General features: G+C 37.5%; 1 protein-coding gene across 4 annotated transcripts in view; it reads right to left on the bottom strand.

Annotated features, from left to right (window-relative positions):
- GRM1 (glutamate metabotropic receptor 1) overlaps positions 1-8211 on the bottom strand; it is a 364839-nt gene extending 356628 nt beyond the window's left edge. Inside the window, exons 1-2 of one of the 4 annotated variants that reach the window (XM_029223912.1) lie at positions 8170-8211; positions 5722-6735 (exon numbers count right to left, since the gene is read on the bottom strand). In XM_029223912.1, coding sequence (XP_029079745.1) covers positions 5722-6421 — 700 coding nt within the window. In that variant the 5' untranslated portion in view covers positions 6422-6735; positions 8170-8211. Of the gene's footprint in view, positions 1-5721; positions 6736-8169 lie in introns of those variants that run through there. The other 3 variants (XM_029223910.1, XM_029223913.1, XM_029223911.1) reach the window with 3 other exon arrangements.
- Positions 8212-22613: the final 14402 nt, after the last annotated feature.

Here is a 22613-nt window from a genome sequence, read left to right as displayed (position 1 = left end):
TATCAAGTACCCAGGTTAGTCAGTCAAGAGAATCAAGGTCCTCGGTAAACAAGGTAGGATGCGAACACTGTTTTTAAATCACAAATAGGGTAACTTATGACTGTGCCTGGATTTATTCTGTCCAGACACCCACTCTTGCTAGTAATGTATGTGCTCTTGGCCAAAGTTCACAGCAAGTTGAACATATTAAATCTAAGTCCATGTAGTTTAAACATAAAGAATTGTGATTTTAAAACCTACTTATTGCAGGCCTGTTAATTACACCAAAATTCTCCTGGTCCTTCAGGATTGCAAAACTGAATATATCTTTGACTCTTCGTCTCTAACTCTTTGGCACATCGAATTCTCCTATAAAGTATTCCTTTGAAGTACTTTTATTCTTCCTAATTATTTTAACAGCCTAGTGCCTAGAATTCTACAAACATAAACTTTCATGGCTAGTTTTCTCCCTCCCCATCCAATGCAGCTTCCCTACACATTTCAGTAAGAATTCACTTTCTTTTAATTATCTTTGAATCATATCAAACTCTGCTTTGACATTTCTTTCTTGAAATCAAAACTCTTTGGCTCATGCTTCAAGATTCTCCATTATTTGTCCTTCATATAGATAAACAGTCATGGAATCACAGAATATAAGAACCCACATTTGAGTTCCTATCTTTATTATTAGGCCCCAGCCCACACTCTCCACTCCAGCCAAGAAGACCTGCTTATTTTATTCCCCATGGGGACATTCTTACTACTGCTTTTATCTTTTACAAATGCCATATTAAAAAACTAATCAAAATTCCCTTTTCTCCAGCTTTTTTCTGGCTAATTACACTCACCAATATTTTCTTTCAGTGTTCCCTAAACACATATAAACTCATGTTTCTAAATGTCTATACTGTAATAACTTGTTTTTACTCATTTTACATGTGTTCAAACTATAATCCCTTTAGAGTGTAAAGAACTTAGTAACTGAGACCAAGTCTTCAAATTTCTTATAAACAGTTTTTGGGGTAGTAAATTTTTTATTAGAATTGTAAATGTGCTGTGATGATTTTTCTACTTTTATGCTATTTATTTATTTATCTATAAAGTGGTATAGTATGTAATGAAAAAACTTACTGTCAAGGAAATTCATAACAGGCTGAGTGACCACCCAGATTAGTAGTTTGCTGGTAATGGGCTATGGGAATTTACACTTGACTCTCTCTTACTCAGTTTTATCATATATAGTCAAATCTTGAGGACACAAAGCTGGGATGCTAAGATGAATTAAATAATCAAAGTCCCATAACTTATTGATAAGGCAGATTTAAGCTAAATATTCTACATTTAAAAGGAAACAAAAAACAAAGTCTTACTCTTAGAATAATAATAACAATATTAAAAATTACCAAGTATAAAAGAAAGGAGATGTAGCCTAGTATCAGCTCATATTTTCAAAAAGACTTTTGGATAATAACTTATCTAAGATCTAAGATCTACTTGAGTTATCTGTGATTATAAGGGAACTAAAAATTAGAATATATGGGTGAAGGAACTGGTGAGGTACAGCATAAAAGAGAGAGAGTTCATTGATAATAAATATCACATGGAAGAGAAATTTGAATTGCTTGGATGATCCCCAGTAGTCGATAGAAACTTCAGGGAGTCAGGTCATTAAATAGAAAAACTGACTAATAGGTGAAATTCTGCCTCTGAATTTAAGTTGTATATTCTCCAACTCTCATTAGAAATCCTAATCACAATTAGGAGACTTAGAGCCTATGGGAACGACTTCTGGGCAAAGATGTAATAATGGTGTTTCAAGCATCTTTAACTGGTTGGCCTAAATAACCTTTCAAGACATTCTACTCCTTATATTGTGATAAAACAGAACATTTATTAAGGTGACTTACTGTGAAAATAGTTTGGAATCGAGATAAGAAAGGTATAAAGAAAGTTGCTGGTGCATATATAGAAAAATATGATATTTAGTAGAAATAAAATTCTTATATGTAATTGCATTAGCTATAGTAATAGTTAACTGATGTTCTTATGATTTAGGAGGATTTTCCTCTGATGCCTTTAGACTTTTAGAGTGTTTTATATCAAATAGAGCAAAGCTTCTAAAAAGAAAAAGAGAAGCCAAAGAAGGCCAATCTCATGTAAAGTGTAAGCAAATGTCCAAAAAAAAAGGTGCACCACAATGAAAACATAACTGTAAACAAAAACGTACAGCAGCATCACTAAATCCCTTATCACGTACTCCTCTGACACTATGAGACAAAATATTAAGAGAGAAAGGTTTAAAACAAATGAAAATGTATTCAACCCCAAAACTTAACTTTTTGAAGCTACAAACTCAAAGAATATTCTTTTTGGACTCATCCAAAGCTTTGATTTAATCAACTAGAATTATTTTTTAAGTATTGTTTTCTACAATTTTTTGAAATGATAAATTTGTTTTTTTGATGGGGAATCTACATTTTATCAGAAGGATGGAATACAATGTCCTTGGCCGAGATATTCTTCACAAAAGTAGGCTATTTTTGTATTCTATGATTAGCATATTTAAAGACACATGCCAGGTGAGCAGCTTGCTCCAAAGTGCACTCGATTTTTCTTTGTGGACAAGGCTCTGTTGCTTCAGTACCCTCCCTTTGACAGATCCTAATTCAATATTCCTCTCAGGAAATAATCCTGAAAAATCTTCTGGAGAGCCTGTTGCTGGTAACTTCATGCTGCTGGTAACTGATCCTCTTTTTATGTCAGGTAAACTGACAGTTATGACAAGAGGACAAGTGTGGCACAAATGACGTGGTAGAAGATTGAAAAGTATGTAAAAGAATATAACAACTGAATTCTAACTGATTAAAACAAAACCAGAAAACACCTCCAAGCTTAACTTCAATATAAAGTAAAATAATAAAGGGATATAAAACTTTAGAAAGAATAGGATGCTCCATCTATGGTTTTAAAGTCAAGCAATATTAACCATAGAAATGAAGGTATGCTAATCTAGTCACCTATTACTTTTAATGTTAACTATACTAGGCTAACTTCTAATAAAAGAAATTGTGATGATAAACTGACTAGAGAATGGCTAATTTGGAAAGGAGAGGTGAAGGTCACTGGAGGTCCTGAATTTAGAAATTTAGAAGAATTTCTAAACTCCAAATTGCTAATATCCAGACAATCTAGCTTCCTTCCTGAATAGTGCCCAGATGGCAGAGACAACACTGATATGTGGTCTTAGCTGCTTTTTGACAGGGAACTGTCACCAGTAGGTGACCCCATCAGTCTGAAGACAGGAAAATTACTAGATGATGCAAGAAAGTGCCTGCAGGCCAGTACACTATGGGTCCCTGAGAAGCAGGAGGGCAGAACCTCAGAAAAAATAAATTTTCAGTTGGAGCTTATACAAAGGACACTGTTATATTTCTTTGCAGATAGAAGAAAATAAAAGCAATGTAGCTTCCACAGAATTATATCTAATAAGAGAGGAAACAAATTCTCTTTGAGAAGAAATAAGATGTATATAAAAGGCAAGGTGAATGGCATCATTTCTTGGTAATAAAATAGACACCAAAGTTAGCTCTAATGCTGTTCTATGAACACAACCTAGTCTGTAATCAACTATTATAATGCTATCGGACATTACCCTTGCCTTACAACCCAAGTCAGAAGGCAGAAAGGGAACAAAGTAATCCAAACTAACACAAGGGTGGAATTTTAATATCAGCCCTTCCTCAACATAATTTGTAAACACAAGTCCAATTAACTTTCCAAAAAGACAACTCTAGTTGTCACAAAGCGCTATTAGCAATTATTTTTAGCAAAAGGATGCAACTGGAAAACATATTGAAGGGGGGAGGGGGAATCTTTTCTCCACTCCTCTCCACCCCCAAAATAAAATGACATAATAAAATACAGAAAATAAAACTACCTTGTAAAAATGATGTATTACTTCTTCTTGGAGGAGGTATTTACACTTCTAATATCTATAATCAATTACCTAGCTCATTTGAGGGAGAACTATTAAATAATTAAATAAATCACATTCAATCTACTTTTTGCCATTCCCTTTTAGAGAGATCGCTCTAATGCTGATAATTAACACATTTTTAACTTGGGCTTTCAAGACGGTCCATCTAAGCACTGGAGGAAACTATACTAAACAAAAAAATGTAGGAAATTAACATTAACCATAAAAATGTAAGGAGTTAAAATCTGAACTTAAATCTGTGTCTTAAAAGAGTAATATGTGATTTTGTTGAAAAAGAGGCAGGCAGTTCACTATGAAAAATCAAGATTCAGAAATAGGATTCAGTTTTTAGAACTCACAACACTGCAACAGGAAGGTGTTTTGGTTTTTTTTCTCCAAAATCAAAGTCTGAAATTTCTACACAATTTTTGTTTGTCCTAAAAACTCTGCTCCCTTTAAAGTTAAAGCATCAGTTTTCATTAACATAACCATATCACCATTTCAGTAAGAATGCTTCTTAATTTCTGTATCAGACTTCACACCAGTAACTGAATACTGTGTAACTGTTAAAATAACATGAAGTCATACCTATGGCCTTTCTGTTAATAATTTGATATTAAGAAATATAAATGCAGCAATACCTTCAAGATTCTCTTCCATATGCCAGCATATACACGTGAATTGTCCTGGACATTAATTCGTAACCTGGGTCTCAATTTCTCTATAAACCTGAGGGAGTTAAAAGTAGATGACTCAAAAGTTTCATTTTATCCAACAATCAGTATAGGATAAGATGAGAAGAGTAAAGAAAATCTATATATAATAAATTATTTGAGAATGCATGTCTGTAAGACTCTGTATAAATCTAAGTTTTTAACCTCAGGTATAATCTATTTCACTTTTAAAAGTTATTTTAAACATGATATCTACTATCATTTTATTAGTAATTTATAATTTGTCTAACTTTAAATTCTAATAAGCAAAGTCATTGTGTTAGAAAGCAAACAAACAAACGAGAAACCAAAATTCAAATCCAAGAGGTCATTAGTGCTATTGCTCATAAGACAAGATAATTCTTCGGGAGAGTGAGGGCATATGGACAATTTTAACTTATTAAGTAGGAAAAAATAATAAACTATTTAAATTATTTACTTTTCCTTTGTATCTAAGGTACCCCAGAATTTAAAACATAAGTTTCTGATATATTGAGGGAGATGACTGCATTAATCCAATATTTACAGGTAAGTTATAAATGTGTAAGAAGGGGGCACACCAGAACAAAGAAGCACCTTCAGCTGTTCATGACAAGATAAAGCTTTCAAGTCCACTGTAGGGGACAGCAGTTTGCTTTTTGGTTTTTGTTTTTTGTTTTTCTAACTGCTCACATTGGATTAGTCTATTAAGCTTGGAAAATCATAGCCAGTCACTTAAGGGTAGTATAACATCTTGGGCAAATAAACACAAACTCAGAATATCAGGACAAACAAATATGTAAGTCCAAAAACTACAGCTGGGCACTGTTCATGGAGAGTTTGGTGTCTTTTTGGTTCCTGCTACCCCCAGAAACACCATGGGACAGTTTTCCTACACTATAATTATAGGAGGATGAGGATGCAAGGCAATGCCTGGATGGGCATGTACGGAGAAGGGTAAAGGCTCTTCCCACGGTGCTGGAAATAAACAGGAAACAACACTGTGATCCCAAGCGCACATCAAGCAATGCCCTGGCTTTCTGTGCACTTTTCTTCCCCAAATGCAATGCCTACCTTCCGTGTGGACCGCGGAGACATAGGTCCAATTGTAACGCTTGACTATGTCAAGCATCGCCCTTGCCTGCAAAGTGTCAGAAGGGACAACCCTCAGGAAGTATTTGTACAAAGTTTTGTCACTCAGGTCGATGCTTGTGGCGGAATATGCGATCTGGGGGATGTTGAAGAGCTGGAGCAGGTTCTGCACTTGAATGGCTACGGAGCTGGAGCCCGGGCCGATCACGCCGGCAATGGGCTTCTTAGTCCTGACTGGGGGGAGGGTCTGGCCGTCAGGCAGGCACCGGTTGAGCCCGTCCTTCTCGTCTCGAATGGAAATCAGAGAGTCCCTGATGAACTCAATGCTCTGCTCCAGAGCCACAGAGGAGTGCCAGCAGGAATCTCGGATCTCACTGCCCAGGGTGATGTTGGGCAGAAGGACCGGGTCCGCGTTGATCTTATCCAACGTGTGGAACATGGCCTCCACCCTCTGGATGCCATACTGCTCCCTGATCTCCCCACACTTCCTCTCGGGGACCTTCTCGGCCGGAGGCTGGTGGTGGACTGAAAAGAGGGCCCCAATGATGACATCTCCGTCCATTCTGGCCACTGAGCGCTGAGACGAGGCTCCTGCCAGCAACAGTTTCCTGCCAGGGCCTCTGGGGAGAAGGGACATCTCCAAAAAGATAGCTGGGAAGAAAACCAAGAGGAGCCGGACCATTATGCTGAGGACGCCGTCCACAGCCGGCCAGCCGCGTTCCCACGCTGGTCCAGCCAGCAGGCTCTGCGCGCTCACAGTGCGGACCCAACGCCTGACGCCTGCTTCTCCCCTGTCGCCAACGCCGCTTGTCCGACGACTTCAGCTTCTGCACCCCCGCCTCCTTCCCCTCCTCCTCCTCCTCCTGGTCCTCCACGACCACCTTTACGCCCTGGTGGCGTCTTTAGGGGTATTCGAGTCCCCCTTCTTCACTGATGCATCCAGGTAAACTGACCAATGGTACCATGGGAGTCGTGATGGCTCGGGTGAGCTGGACGCTGCCGGCAAAACAGGAAGGAAGTCAAAGCTCCGTTATTACAGGACCTGTGTCAAAACTCTGGAGTCAGTGCTGGTTAAGAGTTGACCGGTGCATTTCATGATATGGGCTGGAAGGACATCATGACAGCGGCTGGAGGGACAGCTTGGGCGGCAGCTCTGGTCAAGGCGGAAGGTGGCGCGTTCGGCCCCCAGTACCCTCCTCCGTCCCGGGAGGCGCAGAGCCTCGCCGACCCGTCCCCTCCTGCAGCTCCAAGTCTCTTCCAGGTGCCCAAATACCCTCACGATTACTGACTGGAGGGGGAGGAGGGAAGAGGGAGAAAAAGGAGCTGCGTCTTTCGACCTTAGAGAACTTTCCGGATTTGAAAAGATCAACTTTTTTCCCCAGAAGAAATTTGGAAACTCTTTCATTATGAAGGCAGAAGTGCTACTTCAAAATAAACTCGAACCAGGGGTGCACATTTTACTTTAACTTTGAGGGGTTGAAGAGACCCTAACGTACTACCCAAGTAGTAAATATAAATTTGCCAGCTTGAGGAAATCCATATTAGTTACTAAGGCAACGCCTGGAAAAGTCTCCGCATGTCGGATTTTGGTACATCCCCCCTCCCTCCCCCCCCCCAAGAAGTCAGCTTATTGTAGACGTTTAGGGGGAAAGGGTACAGATGAGGTAACTTGTTTCCCGCGACCCAGGATGGAGGGAGGGGGATGGAGGGACCCCTGCACTTCCCTAAATCCAGACCTTTGGCTTTGCACAGTTGCTAGAAAGGGAACAGAGGGGAGCTTCCTGGTTGCTCTGGCGGCGGCAGCTCAGTCCTGCCTCCTTCAGAACCCTGGACAGTGCTTGGTCAAGCGGCTGAGGCATTCCTCCGCAGGGCCCCGCTTGCGGACGCTTTGACCAGCGAGTTGCAATTCTTTAACCTCCAGCCCCCAAGCCCGCCAACCCCCGACTTCACCAACCCCCCTCCCTGCGTTCTACACACACACACACACACACACACACACACACACACACACACACACACCTCCTCGTTTCCCCAGTACCCCTCCATCCTCATTCTCTTCTCCTTGCAGCTACTGCTCCTCCAGGTATATTCAAACCCTACCACTTCGGGGGCAGAGGCGCCAAATCTCAGCCGCCTGCGGGGCTGAAGTTGGCTCTTTCTCTCGTCCCTCTCCGGCTCCCGTTTTCAAGGTGAGGGTCAGACGAGAAAGGAGCAAAGGGAGCGGGCGAGGAGCAAGAGCACAGGGGGTGAGGCAGGCAAAAGAAGAAAGGCAACCCAGGCACCCATGCGTCCCGACGCTTCCCGGGGAAGCCGGACTAACAGAAAGAAATAATCGAGGATGCCTCTGGGACAAGGAGAAAAAATCCCACAGATTGGGACCTTGTGTCTGTCACTGTGGGTGGGTTCCCCCGCCGGGAGGTGTCTGCTCACCTGGGTCTGCTTGGAGAATTTGGACTTGAGACGGACCTGAGTCCGGGTAGGCAGCGCTGTGGTCCCCGGGCCAGAGTACCGCGGCCAAGCTCGGTTCGCAGACGCCTCAGCTCTAATCCAGACGGTGCAGGGATGCGATCTAGGCTGTACACTAGTGCCCTCTTTCTTCAGCACTATTTTACCGCAAGGAAAAAAGAGGGAGGAGGGAGGGAAACAAACAAACAAACAAAAAAACAGGTCATCCAAGGCTTGTCTATTATCTCACACATAAAAATCAGTCATTTAATGGAGGGGGGAGCAGATAAAATCTAGGGATAAGTGGAGAATATTAATTCTTTTACTATTAGAGGGTTCTTAAAGAAGCTGCCAGCTATATGAATAGACAGATCTGGAGAAAGGAGTGGGGAATGGCTTAGGCTGCTTTACAGCGGATATTCCTTGTATTCCTTTACAGGGACTCAAACACATTTTATCTCCCTGGAAGTAAAACCCCCTACTGAGGGAAATAGAATAAATGCATTTGAAGACATCTATACAGGCTCTACTGGTAGGTTGCAAGGGAAAGGGGGAAGAGGCTGCATGGGGTGGGAGGAGTGGAAGGAGAGGTAGGCACAACATGAATCATGGGAAGCCAAATGAAGAGAGGCAAACCTTGGCTACATTTTCCAGGTCAAGATGTAACTAAATTGAGAATGAGAGTCAGGTCACATGAAAACACTGGAGTGAAAAACACTTATACAAATTCCTCTCAGGCTGCCATCACCCTCCCGGACAGGTCTACAGTGTTGCTTCTTACAGTGTGAAAAGTGGAAGTTAAATCACATTCCTCTGGGAACATGTTGGCTGAGCAGAATGTGTCCCAGCTTCTTCAGAGGAGAAAGACAAGTGACAGTGTGCCTTTCCACTCCTGCTCAAAGCTTTCTATTTGTGCCATGTGCAGAGAACAGAGATCAGCATATTTGGGTCCCTTTATAATCACCTTGGAGGGGACAAACCGCATGAGGCAGTTTTAAAAACTTTTTAGCATGTTCCATGAAACAGGACAGGAAATGCCTCCAGTCAGGAACAGAAGCTCTTTCTTGTTCTGACCCTGGCCTTTTTCCAAGTGTCAGATTTTTCTGGATTTTTCTTAAGTAATCTAAAGAGTATAGGAATTTTTTTTCTTTTTCAGCAAATAATGCATGGAACCAGGTACATATCCTTTAGGCCTAAAAGATCTCAGTTTTGGAAGTAACTATATGTTTACTCAAGGAAAATAAGAGGTAAGTTTCTGTCTCACACATAGGGTAAAACAGTTCTCTGCTTGTACCCTTAGGAAGATGTCAACTTTAAGAGCAAGCCACAGGTGTTCACGGTGTCCCACAGTATCTCACTTCGTCTGTTAGCCATTTAAACTCCATTTTAGATAACTCTATTCTAGTAAGTTAAGCCCTAAACATGATTTTCCTGGAATATTTCATAGATACAATGAATGTACAAAGATTTCAGTGCATATATAAACCATCAAATATGATTTGCAGGATTAGAGAAAGCAATGTCTCTGAAGTTCACATTTAGCTCTAATATATGCTTCTCAAAGAAATATTTTTAATATACCACATTGACATAGGTTAGAAAAGATTCTGCTACTGAAGGAATGATTAAATATTCAGACTTATTTGTTCTCAATACAGTCCAAGTAAAACCTACACATTCAGGTTGGCTGAAACAAAACATTTTAAGTAGAACAACTTGTGGTCATAACATAGAGTATTTATGCATATACATGAACTATATATGATAGATGTTAAGGAAATGTTTAACTTCAACTGCGTCAATTTGAAATTATCATTTAAATGTATTGATAATTATTTAAGACCAAACTTTAGAAGGCACAAAGACAAAAATCAGTCAAGAAGAAGGCACAAGAAAGTAAAAGACAAGATGATCCAAATATGCTTCATATCCAAATATGCTTAATTTCTGGAAATTAAGACTTTACCAAGGAAAACATGATGTAACACATGTGGAGACATGTTAGAGAAGGTTCTATTAGTAGAGCTGAAGAGAATGACTAAAAGAATGAATTACATACAAATTAACAAATACAGGTCAATAGCTACTCTATTACAGAATGTTAAAGTGTATGAATCCAGAAGTACTATCAGTATGAATATTTATTCAGCGCTGGTAGGGTACTATCTTACATTCAGTATGTGATCTGCAGCAGGGCAAAAAGTGTTAGGAGTAATTTGGTTTGGGAAATCTGTTTAATAAAAAAATATACTGGAGATCGAGCAGAAGACTATCAAACATACTATCTCAAGACAATGATTTAAATGCATTGCTATAACAATAAGGACAACAAAATGCTCATTAGCCTTATATGGTAATAAAACAGATATTGCCCATAAACAAAACTGTGATCACTTTCTTTAGGAATGTGTGCACAAATCTCATTGCTCTCCATCATAAAGAACATCATAGAGAGCTTCCCTGGTGGCGCAGTGGTTGAGAGTCCGCCTGCCGATGCAGGGGACACGGGTTCGTGCCCTGGTCCAGGAAGATCCCACGTGCCGCGGAGCGGCTGGGCCCGTGAGCCATGGCCACTGAGCCTGCGCATCCAGAGCCTGTGCTCCGCAACGGGAGAGGCCACAACAGTGAGAGGCCCTTGTACCACAAAAAAAAAAAAAAAAAGAACATCCCAGTGTCTAAAACAATACAGACATCTCATGATAGGTGCTAAAATATTTGTTGAATAAATAAATGGATACATTCTCCCTGAACGCTAAAAATATTACCTCATTTTAATGACTTTCTTTAAGAAGACCAAAGCCAGGCAGTTTACTGATATTTCTAATTTATTCTTCATATAATGTAGAGAGAGTAATTATTTTGCAACTGTTTCTCAAATGCAAGTAACCAGCCTAGTTAGTATTAAATCATTTAGAAACATATTTATACTACAAACATTTTTACACGTGAAGTATTGAAATTTGTTCCCAGCGTGAAGAAACCATTTTCATTCCTGTACTGCATAAGTTAACCAATATCAAATAAAACTTAGAAATTTTATAAAGGTAAAAAGAAGAGAATACATATATGGAAACTAAACCGTATCTAATGTTGCAGCTATATGATTTGAGATAACCATTTGAAAAGATTTTCAGAACCATCACATGAGATGCATAAAATAGGCATATTACCCCAGTCCTACAAATGGAAAAATTGAGGCACCAAGAATATGATCCTTGCCTGAGCTTAGTGAACAAATTAGGAGCACTGTCTCATGATACTACCTTTATTCCAAATTCATAAGTTTATAGAAACTGACTACATTAACTGAGCTAAATGTTACTTATCTTCATTTTTCCTTAAGCTTTGAACTGAGGCTCTCTTCTCAGAAAATGCTTAAGTAATAAAGAAAATAAATTTGAATTCCTTTCCTTTGGGCCTTTCATCTGTTGAGGGCATAAGCATTACAGGTGATTGTTCTATTTGCTTAAAATAGCCATCTTTTATAACAGTTCTAATAATGGCAGTAACCTACTTGCACAGTCTCACAGTCAACTTTGAACAATTAAGCAAAAAAAGTATCTAAATTTTCAGATCCAGTAAAAACCTTCATTAGAAAAGGCTTTATCTTACTACAGTTTCACCAACACAACAAATTAAATTATTTTCCTGTTTTAACAACAATATGTTGTACTCCCATCTCACTGTAACAAAAAGCTACATGGTTGCTATCCATCAAGCAAACCACCAAAATATTGATCTACCTAAAACATAGCGTTTATCCTATCAGTCGCATGGTTCAAAACTTATAATATGTCCCAGTTGCCAACAGACTGATATCTAAATTCCTTAGCCTGGTACTCAAAGTCCATTGACTGGGGAAAAGGTTCACAGAAGCAAAATATGGTAACTATTCATAACCAACCCTTCCCTTCTCTCCTTCTCTAAGTCCTAAGAGAAAGAGACTCTGGCTCAGATATGCCCAAGGGGTTATCAGAATAATGAAGACATATTTAAAGACACATTTTAAAGTTTCCTAGCTAATTCTAATTTGACCCTTAGTTGAAAGCCACTGTTAAAACTTCATCCCATTCTCCTACACACACTTTTTCTAACCAAATAAGCCTTACATTTTCCCATGCCTCAGCTCATGCTTCTTACGCCACAAAAAAAATTCACCCACCTTTCATTTCTTTTATATGTATTTGTCCTTCTTCAAAATTTATGTCAAATTCAACTTATCCATGAAAGCTTCCAGTTCTAAAGGAAATCATGAAAAAAGTGCTTATGTGGCACTTTTATATAATACTGTGAAATAATATTACTGATTTTTTAAAAATTTGTGCTTCATCTGGTCTCATTCACAATTGCTGTGATCACTTTCAAAATAGTGACTTAATCCAACTATAATGCAGTTAATAAAAATATTTTGGAATAGTTATGAAAGTCCTTAATAAATAGCAATGTATTGCTTTTGAAATCATTAATCATAGCAAATAATCATCTTTGCATGCAGATTTAATTTTCTGGGAGAGGAAAATTGTCATGAAAATTCTTAAATAATAAAAAGTAATCAAGATCCTTGAAGGAAGAGAACTGTGTCATGCTTACAACTGAATCTCCAGAACCTAAAAAATGTGTCTATAACTCATTAAGTATTTGTTCAATAAATTGATAAGTTTTGAATAAAAAAATCAGGTGTGATTCTGAAGAAATTATATTTCTTTGGTTCTAAAGGCATTTCTGAAGAGTGGCTCCAAAAATGTTTGAACAACTGCAAAATCATTGGCTTTTGGAAGGAAACAACAATCTCTTGAATATAAAAATATGAGCCTATCTTTTTAAATCATCATTATTTTAATCACATCTGTGTATGCACTCATTTCAGTGGCTATTTAAGAAAGTTATTAAAATTTAAAACTGCATATACTATTTGTTTTACTTTTAAACAGCATGCAAAGCACATATACAACTAAAAAAGACTGGAAGGAAATTACATCAAAATATTAAGTTATTAGCTGTAGAAGGTAGCATAATAAATAATTTCATTTTTCTGTATTCTTTCTTAAAGTTTCTGTAATGAATATGTGTTGATGTATTAAAATATTACACTAAGATGGAAAACAAATCAAATGGTTATCAAATATCTACTATAAATAATGATGGATTCAAGGAATCAAAGTTTACTGGGTCACATTTGCTATCTTCACCTGCTCTATCCACCATCTAAGATATTCTGTTACTCCTTTTATGTGATAAGAATTCTGTTGAGTACTGCAGATACCATAGTGAACAAGACACAGCTCTGGATTTCCAGGAACTTGGGATTTAGTGACAACCAGTACAGAATAGTGTGAAAACCACTATAAGAGTAGAAACCCCAATGTACTCTGGGACCATGTGGGAGGGGCACCAGTGTTCAAAGATCAGGGAAGTCTGCTTAGGGAAAGTGACACTGGATGGGAGGGAAATCCAAAAGGGAGGGGATATGTGTATACATATGGCTGGTTCACTTTGCTGTGCAGCAGGAGCTAGTACAACATTGTAAAGCAACTATACCCCAACAAAATAATAAATATTAAAAAAAAAAAAAGAAAGAAACCGAGTGAGAGACAAATAGGAGTTACCTAGGTGGAGAGGGGAGTGAGTAGAGAAAAAGACAGTCTAGGCAGGGAAAGTGCAATAGCCCAGAAGAAAAAGAGTGTGTAGAGCTTTGAGGGAAGTATAAATCATTGGGCAAAACTAATGCAAAGAATAGTCGAGGGTGGGGATAGGGGAAGGCAGGTCTTTTAAAAAAGAAAGACGTGATGAAGGACTTTATAAACCATGTTAAGGAGTTTGGAGAGATGGCATCAAATAACGCTCAGGAAGTTGAAATTGGTGGGTGAAGGATAAGTAACATCATTATATTTAAGATTTGGAAAAGTGACTCTGACTAAACTGGAGAGAAATTATGGGCCTGAACAATATGAGAAACAAAGAATGGTTTAAAAGCTGCTGGACTATAAAGAAGTTTTTAAGGAAAAAACAGAGAAAAGTATCTTTGTAACTTTGAGATATGAAAAGAAATCTTAGGACACAAAATGTACCAACCATAAAATTAAAAATTGATAAATTGGACTTCCTCAAAATTAAAAATTTCGCTTCCTCAAATACATCACTAGAAAATGAAAATGCAAGTTACAGGTGGGAAATATGTGACAGATATATAGAGAGAGATGTATAAGGCAAAGGTCATATCTAGACTATTGCAGAACTGCCACAAATCTATAATAAAATGACAAATAACCCAATTTTTTTAATAAGAAAAAGGCTTGAATGCCACTTCACACACAAGAAAAGATATACAAGTGGTCAGTAGGTACCTGAAAAAGTGCTCAACATGACTAATGAGTCATCAGAGAAATACAAATTTTAACCTCATAAGTACCACCTCACACACATGAAACAGTAAAAATTATAAAGATTATGAAAACTGAAACCACCAAATGGCAATAAGAATATGACTCAAACAGAAATATCATAAAATACTGAAGGAGTTGTTAAATGATACAGAAAATTTGGGGAAATGTTTGATAATTTCTTGTAAATTTAAGCATACACATGTCCTGTGATCAAACAATTTCACTTCTAGCTATTTATCCAAAAGAAATAAAAACATATGTTTGAAAAAGACTTTTATAGGAATGCTCATAGTAGCTTTATTCATAGTAGACAACAACTGGATTCAAATATCAACAAGAGAATGAATTTAAGAACTGTAGTATCTTCATACAATAGAACAGTACTCCATAATAAAAAAAAACACCTCATTACAGATACATGAAGCAACATGAATGAATCTCAAAAACATTATTTTAGGTAAAAGACAACAGAGTACATACTGTTTGATTCCAATCAAAAGAGTAATTACCTTTGGATGCGGGGGGGTGAATTAACCGGAAAGGAGAAAAAAAGAATTTTCTGGAGCGATAGAAATGTTCCATATTTTGATGAAAATGTTACTTACACAGTATATACGTTTGTCAAAAATCTGATAATTGTACAATTGAGATCTGTGTATTTTACTGTATGTAAATTATATCTGAATAAAATTAGTTGATTTAAAAAGAAATTATTACAAGTAATCAAGTGAGAGATGATGATGAACCAAACTAACGCACTGGCAGTGAGGATGGATAAAAGGACAAAAATTAGAGGGAGAACTGGGTAGAGGATGCTGTGAAGATTGAGCAAGGAAGTCAAAATAGTTCCCTACTTTGGACTTCAGTGGAGTTTAGCAGATAGTGGTGTCATTTATTTAAAAAGAAAACAGGACAAAGAATTTTGGAGAAGGGGGAGATAATGAGATTCATTTGAGACCCATTAAAGTATCTTTGAGACATTCCAAAGGAAATGCCCCCATAAGAAACTATGTGTACACATATGGGGTAAAAATGATATATGTATAAAAGAAATATCTGTGGGGACACTTGGCATAAGTTAAAATAACAGAACTTGATAAAATGACCCACAGAATACCCAGAGTAAGAAAAAAATACTAGTTATGGTGAAAGTAGAGAAACTGGAGCCCACAAAGATGATGAAGAAGGAACAGCAGAAACAGATGAACTATAAGAAATGTAAGGTCAAAGAACCAGTGAGAAGGAGTCCTTCAAGAAGAGAGCAAACAAGAGTACTAAGAACTGAAGAAAGCAAAGGACCAAAAATAGCTCACTGGATTTATCAAAAAGTAGCTTAGTGGTGATATTTCCAAAGCAGTTTTACAAGAAGGAATGACATCAGATTGTGGAAAATGGGAGTGAGGAAACAGAAAATGAGTCTTATAACTGTTTTCAAGTGTCTGAATGCCTTTACATTTATTTACCAATAACTGTGGTATAACAAAAATAACTACATACACACACACAGAATTCTGCACACAAATGATAAATACTGTTTGAGATTTAGAATTATAGAATGTATTCTAAACACAAAATTAAGGTCAAATTACACATATAAATTCAGAAGGAAAAAAAAACAAGCAAATGGTCCCCTAATAAAAGAAGATAAAAGATTACCTGGAGGAAATTTTATATATATATAATATATATAATTTTACATATATATCCTACTGCTACACGTAAAAGGAAGGAAAGCAGCACAGCTGACAAATTGGAAGGGTTTGCAGTCAGATCAGACCTATATTTGAATCCCAGCTCCATACTTTATTAATTGTAGGACCATGAGAAAGTGGCAGCATCTTCAAATTTCAGTTTCCTCTTCAAGAAAATGGGATAATCATAGTTACACTGGTAGAGTTGTTTTGAAAATTACATGAAAATGCTTAGTAGCCTGACTCATAATTTTCAATATAAATAATTTTCAATATCATTATAATTATTGTTATAATATAAGGTGCTAGAGAAGATAAGATCTGGTTCAAAAGGGTCTATTCTTTGGGTATAGGTAATTCACTAAAGTTCAAGATTTTCATGGAAAGAATTATTTTGTAGGCTTAATAATAAAGCTATTTTCCATACTTAAGTAAGATTCTTTAAGCCTTTCGGATATACTGGATCTATACCAATATATAAATCCTTTGTATGGCCAAACCAGTCAATCCAGTTCACCACAGAAGTACTTAACAATCAGTATACTATGCTGTAAAAATAATATAGTTGGAAACAATTCTATTGATTCTAGTACCTGACCCCAGCAAACCAGAATGTCTAGTTTGGGTGGCCATCTATCAGGCCAGATTGAAACTCTGAAGTAAGCTTATTATTGCCAAGTTCTTAAAGACCGAAATATAAGAATTTCTTAGAAGCTTTCTGCATGTGTTGCAATTAATTTTTCCTACTTAAACTTCATTTTTCCTACCATACAAGAAATTATATGTCAGTAGATTTGTCGATTCCTTCAACAGTTAGGAAATTTATAGTCTTGATTTTTCAAGCTCTATGGCATAGAAACATGGTGTTCTAAAACAGTTGTGATAGCTGCAAAACTAATTTTATGGTAGTAATAATGATAATGACAGTTGTTAGTGGTGACGATGATAACAATAGTAGCAGAAAAAAGCCCAGGTACAAGTTCTAAGAAACTCCAAATGCGCTGAAGGAGGAGAGCCTATCTAAGGGTAAGAGCATCCAGAAAAGTATAAGGAAACCTGGAAGGATGATATGTTGAAGAAGCTAAGAAAAAAGAGTACCTCAAAAAGGAGGAATGGATAAATTCTGTGGAATATTACTGAAACACATAAATTAAGATTAGACAGAAAAGTGTCCTTTGTGTTTAGCAATATGGAGGAAATGGGTGTTCCTAGCAAGAGCAATTTTGGTCAAGTGTTGGGAGCAGAGGACAGACTGAAGTGGTTTGAATAGTTAATTAGATATAGTATAGCCAAATTATTTTTTATTTTTATAAATTTATTTATTTTTGGTTGCATTGGGTCTTCGTTGCTGCATGTGGGTTTTCTCTAGTTGCGGAGAGCAGGGGCTACTCTTTGTTGTGGTGCGTGGGTTTCTCACTGTGGTAGCTTCTCTTTGTTGTGGAGCACAGGCAGGCTCTAGGCACACGGGCTTTAGTAATTGTGGCACACGGGCTCTAGACCGCAGGCTCAGTAGTTGTGGTGCACGGGCTTAGTTGCTCAGCGGAATGTGGGATCTTCCCTGACCAGGGCTCAAACCCATGTCCCCTGCATTGGCAGGCGGATTCTTAACCACTGCGCCACCAGGGAAGTCCCAAATTAATTTTTAGAATTAATAAGAGAGTTTTGCACAGGTATGAAATATAAAACAAATATACCAAAACAAACTTCCTTCCCAGATACTAACAGGTTACAGAAAAAATATCTAGTTAAAAATGCTATTTAGTTCTGGATAAAAAAGACAAACTGAACACATTAGTTTACTTTTGTTCCCTCAATAAACCTCATTAAAATGACAATAAAGAAAAGTTTAAGGCATAAATCTGTAAGGCAATGAGAACAGGAAATTAGAAAAAAAGTAATCTGAAAAAAATGTGTATAGAAGAAAGGCAACTGATTGAGAAGATTCAAGCAAATTTAATCATAGGTTGGCAGTGAGAAAATCCATAAACAATTTTCAGTTATACCACAAAACCCACATTCAGAAATTGGAGGCATCATCTACCTCCAAGAGTAGAGATGAGGGTGAGGCTAAAAATAAGAGAATTGGTTGAAAGTTTAAGAAGCAGCTAGATCCTAAGATCCCCTTACTCACTCCACATAGCCAAGTGACTGCCCCTCCTCCCTCACGTCGCAGGGGATGGGCAGGGGAATAGAGATATGATGACGGTAAGACCCACTCCCCTCCTCTCTTCTCCTACTCCACTCTGAAAATTGGCATCTGGGTTTATGCTTTCTGTGCAGGAAATTGAAAGATGTTTCTTTGGGTAATCTGATGGGTGACAGATCCAAAAATAATGCTTACATTGAGGGTCCCCAAGAAAGAAGCCAAGCCTAAGTACCCTGCAATACACAGATGAGTATCAAATGATCATCAAAGCTTCTGATCAGCTTTTTACCAGAAGACAGCACTAATTAGCAGTAGGCTTACTAGGCCACTTACCTATTAGTTGAGTACCACTCTGACTGGTTGAGTACTTTTCACCAATGATGCCCAACTATGAGAAGCAAACATACAGAAAGTGGTTGCATGGGTTTAACCAGGCTTGAGATTTGGCCGAGTGGGTAGGAGAATGCTGGCACTATTCTAAGAATTCTAAGTATTTTATATGCATTAACCCATTTACTCCTTCACTCTTTTCACCCACCCTCAACCCTCTTCTCTGGTAACCACTAATCTGTTCTCTGTGTTATGAGGTTTTTTTGTCTTGCTTTGGTTGTTCATTTAATTTTTGCACTTTTTTTATATTCCACATATGACTGAGGTCATATGGTTTTTGTCTTTCACATTCTGAGCTTTTTCATTTAACATAATACTCTCATGATCTATCCATGTTATCTCAAATGGCAAGATTTCATTCTTTTTATGGCTGAATAGTATTCCATTGTGTATATATATCCACATCTTTATCTATTCATCCATCTATGGACACTTAGGTTGTTTCCATATCTTGGTTATTATAAATAATGCTGCTATGAACATCAGGGTGCACATTTCTTTTCAAATTCATGTTGGTTTTGTATGCTTCAGATAAATACACAGAAATGGAATAGCTAGATTGTATGATAGTTCTATTCTTAACTTTTTGAGCAATCTCCATACTGTTTTCCATAGTGGATGCACAGATTTTCTTTAAAAAAAATCGGTAACAGTTGCACCTCATTCTTCTCTGACAATTACTGTGAATAACATTAACTCTTCTCATGTTCCTAAAGCAATTCAAACTTTAGATGAAAATTGCTCTCTTACAGCAGGAAACAATAAAAGCAAATGCAACAGGGACATTAATGGGGATATGGAAATTTGGTAGGCCATGATTCCCAATCCAGGTCCCGCAACATCCAAGAACATCTTCAATTATCTTTTGAAGATTGTAGTCAGTCAGTGTACAGGAAATTAAATTATTAATTAATCAATAGATTAATCCATCAATTGATCTTTCTACAAAGAAATAAGAAAATACCAATGCCAGTACAGTTATATGTAACTGTAGATACTGAGATTGATTAAGTAAATAAGTAATTTACACATTGTAGGAGAGTGAGATTAAATGAACTGAAGTACATTGCAACTTCAAAAATGAAGTTACCGGTTTCAATTCAATATGAGATATCTTAGTACCTGTGTAGGGAGATTCATGATGTACGTATCACACTTGCAAATCTTATTTAAGCCTAATAATTTGTTCCCAACATTTCATAAAGCTGGGGGTTGGACTTCATAAAGGTATTTTCTACTTCAAAGAACCATAAGGTTCTTTCAATTAGTAGAGTTCAACCTTGCATGAGATTTTAAAGGACACAACACTATATTTCTAAGATGACTTAAATGCAGCTATCTCCCGCCTGACTCACATCCCACAGTTAATATTCATTTACCAATGCATTCTCCACTGTCCTTACGAATGGTATTCTTACTACTATCTCTTTACCTCAAGCTTTTCTTCCCCCTGCCATGCCAATCTCATCTATCCTGGAAGGCCCAACTCTGGTCTCATCTCCTGTTTGGAGGCCTTCAGAAAACACTGACCTGCATTAATTGCTGCCTTTTCTGATCTCTTATGAACTGTGTCACATATACTTACAGCAAGAAAATATCTTTACTGTACATCTCTTACATGATCAAGAGGAAAGACTACATGATTCTTGAGTTTAAGAATCAGATCAAATTGTATTCATGTAACCTATGGTACAGTTCCACATGCACGTAATAGATTCTCAATAAAAATGTGTTGCATTGAAAAATAGTGAAAGAGATAATTCTTTTTTTATTTTACTTTCATTTTTATTTTAATTTTTTTTATTTTTGGCCACACGATATGCAGCTTACGGGATCTTAGCTCCCCAACCAGGGATTGAACCTGTGCCTTCGTCAGTGAAAGCACGGAGTCCTAACCACTGGACCACCAGGGAATTCCCAAGAGATAATTCTGAGAACAACACGGGAGGTAAAAACCTAAATATGGGGCTTCCCTGGTGGCGCAGTGGTTGAGAGTCCACCTGCTGATGCAGGGGACACGGGTTCATGCCCCAGTCCCGGAAGATCCCACATGCCTTGGAGCGGCTGGGCCCGTGAGCCATGGCCGCTGAGCCTGCGCGTCCAGAGCCTGTGCTCCGCAACGGGCGAGGCCACAACAGTGAGAGGCCCGCATACCGCAAAAACCCCCCAAAAACCTAAATATGGAATGCAAGGGATTTCTAGGTTTCCTTCCAGCTTAAGCAGGTAAAGTGCTTTTAAGTGTTTCCCAAATTAAGGAGCTTTTATAGGGATTCCTAATTCTTTTTCAAAACAACACTTGGCTTCACTGTGAAGTTGGGTTCTCAACTTCTGACTCCAATTCAGCTTCACTTTTAGCCTTGATTCCGTAACTATACTGACAATTCCATTTTCTATCTCTCCATGGGGATAACTTCCTTGTAGTTGATTTGATGAGTTAAAGTTTTAATAGCACTTTGAAGAAGAGCTTATATATATTTGCATCTTCATTGATGCAAATAATGTACAAATAACATGTTTTGTTGACTTCTAAGTGGCTTTCTTATCATGTGGATACAAAGTGCATATATCATCGACTGATATATTAGCATTTTACCACAACAGAAATACTGAAAACAGACAATGTGGGGGGAAAATACATAATTTGAGCTATATATAAAAAGAACACTAATTTTAGAGCTGATTACAAACAATAAATTAGTCACGCATATTAGAGTTGTTTGTCTTTTATATAATAAATCTGATGTATTTTATATGCATCTATTTTTTAATGCCTACATGTACACCTTGAATGATAAATAACTACTATTGTAAAATATTTTCTGTAAAAAATTGAGTTCCTAGTTTATATTCATTATTAAAACATAAAAATTTCACTCTTAAAGCTAAAAATTTGCATATCATGAAAGTATCAACAGAAATTCTTTCACATATCCCTACCAAATTATTTCCAGTTTTGCTCCACAAATAAAAGGAGGTAAATCTTTAAAGTCCTTTTAAAGTGTTAGTAGCGTAGCAATTTTTTTAAAGAATCTAGAAGATATTATTCTCCATATTTAATCGCAAAAACAGAATGACATGAAAGAAATCACCCAAAAGAAACAATACATCTTAAAATTTTAGAGCTGGGAAAAGCCTTAGTCCTACTCTCATAGTACATCAATGAGCAAGCTAAGGACCAAAGTGGCATCTGACTGAGCCTTTAAGTGGCAGAACCAAATGTAGAATATTAACAACCTCACTCCAAGCAATGCTTGATATGTCACTTGATATTCTACTATGATTCACTCATTCAACATTGAGTACTACTGTATGCCACATAACATGCTAAGTGTGAAGGACAAAAGTAAAAGTTCTTACACTGGACAAGGTCACAGCTGTTAGACGAGATAAATATTTAAACATATAAATTGAAGTATAATGTGGCAAATGCCAAAATACAAAAGAAGAATGAACAAATAATTTTGTCTAGGTCTAGGGGAATCAGGTAAGCCTTCATAAAGTAACATTCGATCTGGGTCTTTAGAAGGTGAGGGCTGGCTGCCATAACAGATTACCTCAGATTTGGTGGCTGAAAACAACAGAATTCTATTTTCTCAAAGTTTGGGATTTCACAAGTGAGAAAAGTTTGAAAGGGCATTCTAAGAAATAATGGCATATTCCAATGCACAGACATTATGAAAAACCATGCCATTTAAGGGGAAGAAATAAGAAGTGTAAAATAATTAGGATGAACCTGGAGAAGGGATGGTAGCTAAGGCTTAAGCAGCAAGTTGAGGTCAGATTGAGAAGCACCATATAAGCGAAAGTAAGATTTCAAAC

This window comes from Monodon monoceros, unplaced genomic scaffold (assembly GCF_005190385.1).
Source record: "Monodon monoceros isolate NGI ecotype Baffin Bay Population unplaced genomic scaffold, NGI_Narwhal_1 Super_Scaffold_15, whole genome shotgun sequence".
NCBI classification, from domain to species: Eukaryota; Metazoa; Chordata; class Mammalia; order Artiodactyla; family Monodontidae; genus Monodon; species Monodon monoceros.
Note: the sequence above shows the minus strand (reverse complement) of the source record. Positions and strands in the feature narration are given on the sequence as shown.